The following is an 11,727-nucleotide window of genomic DNA, read 5'->3' as shown; positions in this document are numbered from 1 at the left end:
CTTGCGCCATAGCCGAAGCCTTCGACAGCATTTTCTCCGCCATTATCTGGGCCACCTGGGTGTCCTTACAGTTAAGTCCCCTTGGTGGCACCGAGCCCCTCCCTACGGATACGTTCGCAAACATCGGATCGGAGAACAACTCTCCGTCTGTGGCGACTATTTTCAAGTTGAACATCCCGCTTTTTAAATTGGCCGCTGATAACGACCGCTTCAGTGACAAAGCGCCAGACTCTGCGTTCAAGTTGAAGTAGCCCAACTCGTTTCCTGAGACCAATTTGTACTTCACCATACCCAGCTCGTCCATGTCCACGGCCGACAGCGTGACAATGGTCTGGCTGACGGGGAACTCTCGACCTATCATTCCTCTGCATGAAACGCTTTCAAAGACAGGCGGGTTGTCGTTTATATTCATTAAACGAACCGTTATGTTGACCTCACTCTCTCTTCTGTAGGGCGAACCCCAGTCTGAAGCCCGTACCGCAAACTTATAAATGTCCCCTGTCGACTCAAAGTCCAGGTCTCGTGTGATCTTCACCTCCCCCGTGCTCTGGTTTATGGTGAAAGGTAGCCACCGCGGGCCGCTGATTGTGTGAGTGATGTAGCCATTCTCTCCTTTGTCATCATCCACAGCGGACACAACCAGAACAACAGTGCCGACAGCTAAGCTTTCATTGATGGATATGTCATAAAACGGCCGGCTGAACACTGGAGAGTTATCATTAGCATCCTCGACTGTGATTCGGACCTTTGCTCTCAGCTGGCTGACAGCGTCGAGCACTTCCATCTCCATGAAAATCTGTGATATCCTTGTCAGATGCCTGGAGGTCATAATAACGCCAGTTAACGGATTTATATCAAAGTACATTAGTTCTGAGAGGCTGCTAAAGCTGTAATTGACGCTCGCGGGAGGAGGGGAGATTTTCACCACCTCTACAAAAGTCCCCAGGGGGGCAATTTCACTCAGCACCACTTCATAAACGTCTTTCCCAAAACTCTTTAATACGGGTTCTGGCTTTGCAACCAGCAACTGAACCACTTGAGTGTTGGAAAACTTTGGAGGGGCGCCTCTGTCTTTAGCCTGAAAGGTTAGGTTGCAACCATACGGGTATTTGTCCCAGTCCACTTGTTCTGGTGTTCTAACCCAGTACTCATTCCCCAGAGGCGATCGTTCAATCACAAACTGCTCAAGCGTATCGCCATCAATAATGGACACCCAGTCTATGTACCCGCCGACCCCCTCATCTTTATCTTCCACCGTCACTTTGGCAACAACCGGGTTCTTATCAGACCAGGGCGGAACGACGACAAGCGCCCTGAGAACAGGTGCGAACTCATTGAGCTGCACGACGGTTACGACAAGTCTGGCGGTGCTGCTGATACCGTTGTTGCCGTAGAGCTTCATGCCCCTGTCCACCACCAGCACCTCTAGCTCAAAGCGCTCTTGCTTATCAATCCTGGGCTGGCCTGTCAGTGTGACGACGCCGCTGGTCGGGTGCACGGCAAAGAGTGCCACTTTATTCTTGAAGAAGTAGTAAAACTCCCCGTTGGAGCCCACGTCGGCATCCGTGGCTGTCACGCGGCCGATGCTGGCACCCAGCGGGGCGCTCTCGGACACCACAAAGGAATAGGAGGTCGGGGAGAAGAGTGGTCGCAGGTCATTAGTGTCCAGGACTTTTATATAAACGGTACTTAACGCCTCCATGCCTCTCTGGGCGGATGCCTTGACCGTCAGCGTGTAGTTGTCTTGCACCTCCCGGTTCAACGTGGCGCCGCTGTTCGTGCGAATGCGGAGGAAACAGAAATCTCCCATCGCGAACTCCTCCGCCTGGAAGATGCCCTCGCCGTCCCCAGCTTCAATGGAAAACCGGACGTCGAAAGACCGGGGCGGCGGCCCCAGAGCGATCCCCATCTTGGTCTCGCTCCTGGCGTAGGTTCTCGCCGCAGAGTTCTCAAAGATGGAGGCGTTGTAGGCGGGCGAGGTGAAGAGCAGCAGGCCCTGTCCGGCCCTCGCCCCGGGCGACGACTGGCCACGGAGCGGAAGGATGGCGAGGAAAAAGCAAACATGGTGTAGAAGGCGAGGAAGAGAGCGCATAATTCCCCTCAGATGAGGCTTCATGGCTCTTACATCACGCAGACGCCCTGTGAGAGAAAAGAGACTGGCTGAGAATCTGCTGGTTAAAAACGTGACAAAGAACTGTAGCAGTCAAGACTCTAGGCTCTGCCTATTACTACCGGGACGTGTGACAGAATATTCAGGTCTGCACTAGTGCCTGTTTCATGAAAACCAAAAGGCAACATTGACCAAAACTATCAGCACGTTGTTACTTTGAATGATAGTTGCAATAAGATATGACAAACAACAGCAGTATCAAAAAAGTTAAACAGAGAATAGGATGCAAGAAATGAATATTGAGAGGATTCCATGAGTACAGTCTGCAGCTTAATTAGGCAAACATAGTGGATGTCTCACTTTGGGGGTCCTACCTTATGTGGAATGGCCAAAAAGTGCTTCCATCCTTTAAGCAACAGGATTATTTTTTGATTTTTTTTTTTTTAAAAGGCTGTCGGAAGAAAAAAATGAAAAAGTGCTGTGAATCCACGATCACATCATCCAACCCCGCCAGGAGGCAGCCGTCTGGAGAGCCGCAGCCATCGTCGTTCAACTAAACACCCCAATTGTCCCAGTTTCCAGTGCACCTGCGTCCTGTCCGCGAAAGGAACGTTCAAGCCGCACTTGGTGACGCTTCGGTCCGATATTCGAGAAGAGTGGACTGAAAAGAGGTTTAGCGCAAGTTTTTTTTTTTTTTTAGGGTGGGGGGGGGGGGGCGTCCAGCATCAGTCGCCGCCGCCGCCGCCGCGCTGGGACCACTGATGGAGCAGGCGGTGGGCGGGGCCAGAGCCGAGAGTTGCCGAGCGAAGCCGAGCGCACCCGGAAGTCAGCGAGGGGCAAGCTTCGTGTGTTAGCGGTGTGTTGAGCGGTGTCTTCTCTTGCCGCTCCCCTGGTTCTTAAGTGCTCCTTGTCACATTCAGTCCGGGGTTAAAAGTTACTCTCGCCAGCCATAATGTCCGTGTTGTGCTACAACAAGGGATGCGGACAGCGTTTCGATCCGGAGAACAACCCGGACGGTGAGTTGCTAACGTTGCTACGGGCTAACAAGCTAGCTGGTGATTCTGGAATGTTCGACAGGCCAGGTCACGTGGTTCCCGCAGCTAACTTAGTTCTTGTCAAACTTGGCGAAAACTGACAACGTGTTTTGACTGCGTCGGTTATTTTATACGCTCGGTCTGTGTTTTAAACTTCGCATTCATGTTGGCAACTTCATACTTTGGTGGTAGCGTTAACGGTAAGTTTGTTGTTATTGTTTTCTTCACTGCATTGAATACAGCAGTGTTTTTCCAACCACTGTGCCGCGGCACACGAGTGTGCTTTGAAATACAGGCTGGTGTGCCGTGGGAGATTATGTAATTTCACCTAATTGGGTTAAATTTTATATAATAATAATATTTTGCTTGTTATTTTGCAACGTTTTCTTTATTTTAGAATTTTCTTTTGTAATTTTGCATTGTTTTCTTTGTCATTTTGCAACATTTTCTTTGACATTTTGCAACCTTTTCTTTATTTTGCAACATTTTCTTTTACATTTTGCAACCTTTTCTTTATTTTGCAACATTTTCTTTGACATTTTGCAACCTATTCTTTATTTTGCAACATTTTTTTATTTTGCAACTTTTTTTTGTCATTTTGCAACATTTCTTTATGAATTTGCAACATTTTCCTTGTTATTTTGCAACGTTTTCCTTATTTTGCAACGTTTTCTTCATTTTGCAACATTTTTCTTATTTTGCAAGGTTTTCTTTATTTTGCAATATTTTGCTTGTCATTTTGCAACGTTTTCTTTATTTTAGAATTTTTTTTGTAATTTTGCATTATTTTATTTGTCATTTTGCAACATTTTCTTTGACATTTTGCAACCTTCTTTATTTTGCAACATTTTCTTTGACATTTTGCAACATTTTCTTTATTTTGCAACCTTTTTTTAAATTTTGCAACATTTTCTTTGTCATTTTGCAAGGTGTTGCATGTCATTTTGCAAGGTTTTCTTCATTTTGCAATATTTTTCTTATTTTGCAAGGTTTTCTTTATTTTGTAATATTTTGCTTGTTATTTTGCAACGTTTTCTTTATTTTAGAATATTTTTTTGTAATTTTGCATTGTTTTATTTGTCATTTTGCAACATTTTCTTTGACATTTTGCAACCTTTTCTTTATTTTGCAACCTTTTTTTAAATTTTGCAACATTTTCTTTGTCATTTTGCAAGGTGTTGCATGTCATTTTGCAACGTTTTCTTTGTCATTTTGCAACATTTTCCTTGTTATTTTGCAACGTTTTCCTTGTTATTTTGCAAGGTTTTCTTCATTTTGCAACATTTTTCTTATTTTGCAAGGTTTTCTTTATTTTGCAATATTTTACTTGTTATTTTGCAACGTTTTCTTTATTTTAGAATTTTCTTTTGTAATTTTGCACAGTTTTCTTTGTCATTTTGCAACATTTTCTTTGACATTTTGCAACCTTTTCTTTATTTTGCAACCTTTTTTTTATTTTGCAACATTTTCTTTGTCATTTTGCAAGGTGTTGCATGTCATTTTGCAACGTTTTCTTTGTCCTTTTGCAACATTGTCCTTGTTATTTTTGCAACGTTTTCCTTGTTATTTTGCAACGTTTTCTTCATTTTGTAACATTTTTCTTATTTTGCAACGTTTTCTTTATATTGCAATATTTTGCAACGTTTTCTTTATTTTATATTTTCTTTGTTATTTTGCATTGTGGCCCTGCGATGAGGTGGCGACTTGTCCAGGGTGTACCCCGCCTTTCGCCCGAATGCAGCTGAGATAGGCTCCAGCATCCCCCGCCACCCCAAAAAGGACAAGCGGTAGAAAATGGATGGGTTAAAAATATTTTTTGCACACAAGTAATTATAATCCGTAAATACTGTGCCGTTGTTGAGTGTCTGTATCAATCAATCAATCAATGTTTATTTATATAGCCCTAAATCACAAGTGTCTCAAAGGGCTGCACAAGCCACAACGACATCCTCGGTTCAGATCCCACATAAGGGCAAGGAAAAACTCACAACCCAGTGGGATGTCAATGAGAATGACAATGAGAAACCTTGGAGAGGACCGCAGATGTGGGTGCCCCCCGCCCTCTAGGGGAGACCGGATGCAATGGACGTCGAGTGGGTCTAGCATAATATTGCGTACTGTACTGTCTAGAGCAGTGTTTTCAACCTTTTTTGCGTTGAAAAAATCCAAAGGCACACCACCAGCAGAAATCAATAAAATATGAAACTCGATATTGACAATAAAAAGTCGTCGGATATGACTTTAAACCATAACCAAGCATGCACCACTATAGCTCTTGTCTCAAAGTAAGTGTACGGTCACCACCTGTCACATCACACCCTGACTTATTTGGATTTTTTTTTTTTGCTGTTTTCCTGTGTGTAGTGTTTTAGTTCTTGTCTTGCGCTCCTATTTTGGTGGCTTTTCCTGTTTTTGTTAGTATTTTCCCGTAGCGGTTTCATGTCTTCCTTTAAGCGCTGTTCCCCGCACCTGCTTTGTTTTAGCAAAGAAGAATATTTCAGTTGTTTTTATCTTTCTTTGTGGGGACATTATTGATCGTCATGTCATGTACGGATGTACTTTGTGGACGCCGTCTGCTCCACACGCTGTAAGTCTTTGCTGTCGTCCAGCATTCTGTTTTTCTTCACTTTGTCGCCAGTTCAGTTTTAGTTTCGTTCTGCATAGCCTTCCCTGAGCTTCAATGCCTTTTTATAGGGGCACTCACCTTTTTGTTTATTTTTCAGTTTAAGCATCAGATAACTTTTTACCTGCATGCTGCCTCCTGCTGCCGTCTGCATATTGTGATCACGACAAAGCAATTAGCTGCCTGCTGCCACCTACTGATATGGAAGAGTATTACGCGGTTAGTCTGCCGAGCTCTAGACAGCACAGACACTCAACAACGGCACATTATTTGCCGATTATAATTACTGGTTTGCAAAAAATATTTTTAACCCAAATAAGTGAAATGACGTCATCTCCCACGGCACACCAGACTGTATCTCACGGCACACTAGTGTGCCGCGGCACAGTGGTTGAAAAACACTGGTCCAGAGCTCGGCAGAATAACCATGTTATACTTTTCCATATCAGTAGGTGGCAGCAGGTAGCTAATTGCTTTGTAGATGTTGTAGGCCCGTGAATGAATTATCTATGGCCCTGGGGATGATATTTGATTAGTATTAGAACCGGCCCGCAGGCCACAGGCGCCTGCTGCTGTTTTGCACGCACCAATACTCCATCAGTGTTGGCGCTAGGAATTTTCAAAACGGGGTCCCAGGGACCCCATCAAGTCCCACAGTACATTTTTAGGGTCCCACTTTTTCGTAAGCGTTTTGAAAACAAATGATAAATGTATGCATTATGCTGTTGTATCTCACATTCTATATTGTGTTTTGGAAAAAAGGTTGCCTTATTAAAAAACAATACAAAAGAAAACACATTTTTATGCATATGTACATTTATGCAGTTATAAACATCCATTCACTTACTTCTTTCCTTCACGGATCTAAACTTTACAGCTGATGGCATTTTTTTCTATATTTTTATTCATTATATATATTATTTTTTCATTACGTGCCGGAAATAAGCGTCTTTTCCTGTCTTTCTCGCCATTTCCGGGTCTATGTTGGATGTCAGAGTTGACCAACATGTCGGTTTATGTCCACAACTTTCTACTATCCAGGTGAGAGGCGTGATTTATAATCTCGAATTAACTTTCACCAACTCCGAGGCGATGCAGCAGCTCAACATGTCAATATAGCAGCATAAGCTAGTTATCTCTCCTCGATCACGATGCTGCTAAAATTACTTTGTCGCTTATAACATGGGTGTCAAACTCTGGCCGTGTAATTTCACTTGGCCCTTGAGGCGATATCAAATTAACACTAGAGCTGGCCCGCCGATTATATACAGCGGCGGTAACACCGCATTCACCGCTAATTCTCATACTAGCCAACCCACCCGGGAGACTCCCAAATTTCAGTGCCCCTCCCGAAAATCGTCACGTCCGCTTTTCATCCAGTCCAACGAGTGCTGGCCCAGTCACATATGTGCGGCTTCTGCACGCACCAACACAAGTGAATGCAACGCATACTTGATCAACAGCCATACAGGTCACACTGAGGGTGACCGTATAAACAACTTTAACACTATTAGAAATATGCGCCACACTGTGAACTCACACCAAACAAGAATGACAAACACATTTCGGGAGAACATCCGCACCGTAACACAACTGAACAAATACCCAGAACCCTTTGCAGCACTAACTCTTCCGGGACGCTACAAGGTGTGTGTGTGGGGGCGGGGCGGGGCTTTGGTGGTAGCGGGGGGTGTATTTTGTAGCGTCCCGGAAGAGTTAGTGCCGCAAAGGGTTCTGGGTATGGATTCAAAGTGTGGCGTATATTTCTAACAGTGTTAAAGGCCTACTGAAAGCCACTACTAGCGACCACGCAGTCTGATAGTTTATATATCAATGATGAAATCTTAACATTGCAACACATGCCAATACGGCCGGGTTAACTTATAAAGTGACATTTAAAACTTCCCGGGAAATATCCGGCTGAAACGTCGCGGTATGATGACGTATGCGCGTGACGAAGTCAGAGTAACGGAATAAAGATACGTCCTGCACTGCACTCTAGTCCTTCACTGTAACGTTCCTCATCTACGAATCTTTCATCCTCGCTCAAATTAATGGGGTAATCATCACTTTCTCGGTCCGAATCTCTCTCGCTCCATTGTAAACAACGGGGAATTGTGAGGAATACTAGCTCCTGTGACGTCACGCTACTTCCGCTACAGGCAAGGCTTTTTTTTATCAGTGAGCAAAAGTTGCGAACTTTATCGTCGATTTTCTCTACTAAATCCTTTCAGCAAAAATATGGCAATATCGCGAAATGATCAAGTATGACACATAGAATGGATCTGCTATTCCCGTTTAAATACAAAAAAAATCATTTCAGTAGGCCTTTAAAAGTGCAGTTCCCCTTTAAGCAAGTTAATATTTGGTTACCGCCGTGTGTCTCATTTCCTGTGTTTAGAAACACCTCGTCCAACACGAGAGCTCATCTTCATTTGCAGATATATTCTGCTCAGGCCACGCGTCTAATTTCCATTTTAATTGCATGCCACGTTTCATCACAGCAGAGTACATTGGCTTTACCTTAAGGGCTGACGGGGAAAGGAATGGTTTGGACCACGCTGGAAGGAAATGGCTGCTTTATAAGGTCACACAGTCAATATGCTGGCGTCGCTTTGTTAAAGGCAGTTTTTCTTTGTTATTTTGTTGCTGCAGAAGGCTGCACATACCACCCAGGCGTCCCCGTCTTCCACGATGCACTCAAGGTAAACGCGCCTTTAAAATGTTATTGCGACCTCCCCCTGTCCCAACGCCTCGCTCTCCTTCCCAAGGGATGGTCGTGCTGCAAGAGAAGGACCACCGACTTCTCCGACTTCCTCGGCATCGCGGTGAGTTTTTGTTCTTAGCTCGCGTCGTCTGCTGGCTCGCTATTACAGCGGTCGCGTTCTCTCCCCATCCCACAGGGCTGCACTAAAGGCCCCCACAACAAAGAGAAGCCCCCGGAGCCGGTGAAACCAGACGTGGACGAACAGAAACCAAAGTTTAGCGAGTACATCATCTCCGCACCAAAGCCTCAGGAGGCTATTTGCAGACCAAGGTTGGACTGGGTCGGCTATCTTTTTGTCTTAACTTTAATCGATACCGTGCTTGTCCACGTCTCTTTTTCTAGACAACACGCTAACCACTTACAAGAAAGTGTGAAGCAGCAGTGCAATATTGATCCACAACACACCTGCACAGCATGTTGTGGTGTCAAACTTGTAACTGACTCTGGGGCTGCTTATAAAGTCGTGTGGCTAATCATAGGCCCTTTTCCACCAAAAGTTCAGGAACCTGTGGTTCCTGGAACTAAGTGTTCCTGTGGAAGTGTTTCCACCACATTTCACCGTTCAGGTGGTTTATACAAAGCACTCTGATGACGTATGGAAGAGTGGTTGACAATATTTCTACACTGATACCATGTAAATAAACAGACAATATTAGGTCACAGTTCTATTACTAAAAAGTAAGTCATGGAAATACAACACAATCATATACAAAATGACAGGATTTATGAAATAAAGTGTTTATAATTGTTTATAAATAGTCAGGCTTTCGTCCACAATGCCCAACAGTCTGAAAGTCGTCCTCTCAGTAAATGATGAATTCATGAGGGTCAGACGATTCCTTTTGGTCCATTTCATCTGTAAATAACAATATATAAATAATAAATGTCAGTTTTTATCTGTAAATAATAGAGATGTCCGATAATATCGGTCTGCCGATATTATCGGCCGATAAATGCATTAAAATGTAATATCGGGAAGAAAAAAAAAAAAAGTAATATCGGAAATTATCGGTATCGTTTTTTTTATTATCAGTATCGTTTTGTTTTTTTTGTTTTTTTTTATTAAATCCACATAAAAAACACAAGATACACTTACAATTAGTGCACCAACCCAAAAAAACTCCCTCCCCCATTTACACTCATTCACACTCATTCACACAAAAGGGTTGTTTCTTTCTGTTATTAATATTCTGCTTCCTACATTATATATAATAATAATAATAATAATACCTGGGATTTATATAGCGCTTTTCTAAGTACCCAAAGTCGCTTTACATGTTAAAAACCCATCATTCATTCACACCTGGTGGTGGTAAGCTACTTTCGTAGCCACAGCTGCCCTGGGGTAGACTGACGGAAGCGTGGCTGCCAATTTGCGCCTACGGCCCCTCCGACCACCACCTATCATTCATTCAACATTCATTCACCGGTGTGAGCGGCACCGGGGGCAAGGGTGAAGTGTCCTGCCCAAGGACACAACGGCATGGTAAGAGGCGGGGAGCGAACCTGCAACCCTCAGGTTTCTGACACGGGCGCTCTACCCACTACGCCATGCCGCCCCTTATATATATCAACATATATCAATACAGTCTGCAAGGGATACAGTCCGTAAGCACACATGATTGTGCGTGCTGCTGCTCCACTAATAGTACTAACCTTTAACACTTCATTTTACAAATTTTCATTCATTACTAGTTTCTATGTAACTGATTTTATATTGTTTTACTTTCTTTTTTATTCAAGAAAATGTTTTTAATTTATTTATCTTATTTTATTTGATTCATTTTTTTAAAAAGTACCTTATCTTCACCATACCTGGTTGTCCAAATTAGGCATAATAATGTGTTAATTCCACGACTGTATATATCGGTTGATATCGGTATCGGTAATTAAAGAGTTGGACAATATCGGCATATCGGATATCGGCAAAAAGCCATTATCGGACATCCCTAGTAAATAATAATGTACACTACAGTTCAAAAGTTTGGGGTCACCCAAACAATTTAGTGGAATAGCCTTCATTTCTAAGAACAAGAATAGACTGTGGAGTTTCAGATGAAAGTTCTCTTTTTCTGGCCATTTTGAGCGTTTAATTGAGCCCACAAATGTGATGCTCCAGAAACTCAATCTGCTCAACGGAAGGTCAGTTTTGTAGCTTCTGTAACGAGCTAAAGTGTTTTCAGATGTGTGAACATGATTGCTCAAAGGTTTTCTAATCATCAATTAGCCTTCTGAGCCAATGAGCAAACACATTGTACCATTAGAACACTGGAGTGATAGTTGCTGGAAATGGGCCTCTATACACCTATGTAGATATTGCACCAAAAAGCAGACATTTGCAGCTAGAATAGTCATTTACCACATTAGCAATGTATAGAGTGTATTTCTTTCAAGTTAGGACTAGTTTAAAGTTATCTTCATTGAAAAGTACAGTGCTTTTCCTTCAAAAATAAGGACATTTACATGTGACCCCAAACTTTTGAACGGTAGTGTATAAATGTCAGTGTAAATGACAATATATAAATAATAAGTGTCAGTGTTTATCTGGATATAACAATACATAAATAATACATGTCAGTGTTTATCTTTAAATAACATTATATAAATAATACATGTCAGTGTTTATCTGGATATAACAATATATAAATAATACATGTCAGTGTTTATCTGTAAATAATATATAAATAATAAATGTCAGTGTTTATCTGTAAATAATATATAAATAATAAATGTCAATGTTTATCTGTAAATAACAATAAATAAATAATAAATGTCTTTTTTCATCTGTAAATCTTAATATATGAATAATACATGTCTTTGTTTATCTGTAAATAATATATAAATAATAAATGTCAGTGTTTATCTGTAAATAGCAATATATAAATAAAAAATGTCGGTGTTTATCTGGAAATAACAATATATAAATAATAAATGTCAGTGTTTATCTGTAAATAACATTAAATAAATAATAAATGTCTTTGTTTATCTGTAATTCTTAATATATAAATAATACATGTCTTTGTTTATCTGTAAATAATATATAAATAATACATGTCAGTGTTTATCTGTAAATAACAATATATAAATAAAAAATGTCGGTGTTTATCTGGAAATAACAATATATAAATAATAAATGTCAGTGTTTATCTGTAAATAACATTAAATAAATAATAAATGTCTTTGTTTATCTGTA

The 11,727-nt window shown here is 41.7% G+C and overlaps 2 protein-coding genes across 2 annotated transcripts in view; one reads left to right on the top strand and one right to left on the bottom strand.

Moving 5' to 3' along the window:
• Nucleotides 1-2,663, bottom strand: part of LOC133649553 (protocadherin Fat 3-like) — a 145,934-nt gene extending 143,271 nt beyond the window's left edge. The window contains exons 1-2 of the mRNA XM_062046144.1: nt 2,485-2,663; nt 1-2,139 (exon numbers count right to left, since the gene is read on the bottom strand). The exon at nt 1-2,139 is cut by the window's left edge and continues 833 nt beyond it. Coding sequence (XP_061902128.1) covers nt 1-2,116 — 2,116 coding nt within the window. The 5' untranslated portion in view covers nt 2,117-2,139; nt 2,485-2,663. The remainder of the gene's footprint in view (nt 2,140-2,484) is intronic.
• A 248-nt stretch (nt 2,664-2,911) lies between these two features.
• Nucleotides 2,912-11,727, top strand: part of LOC133650031 (cysteine and histidine-rich domain-containing protein 1-like) — a 31,378-nt gene continuing 22,562 nt past the window's right edge. The window contains exons 1-4 of the mRNA XM_062046785.1: nt 2,912-3,126; nt 8,423-8,472; nt 8,539-8,595; nt 8,671-8,804. Coding sequence (XP_061902769.1) covers nt 3,063-3,126; nt 8,423-8,472; nt 8,539-8,595; nt 8,671-8,804 — 305 coding nt within the window. The 5' untranslated portion in view covers nt 2,912-3,062. The remainder of the gene's footprint in view (nt 3,127-8,422; nt 8,473-8,538; nt 8,596-8,670; nt 8,805-11,727) is intronic.

This window comes from Entelurus aequoreus, linkage group LG05, assembly GCF_033978785.1.
Source record: "Entelurus aequoreus isolate RoL-2023_Sb linkage group LG05, RoL_Eaeq_v1.1, whole genome shotgun sequence".
NCBI lineage: Eukaryota > Metazoa > Chordata > Actinopteri > Syngnathiformes > Syngnathidae > Entelurus > Entelurus aequoreus.
Note: the sequence above shows the minus strand (reverse complement) of the source record. Positions and strands in the feature narration are given on the sequence as shown.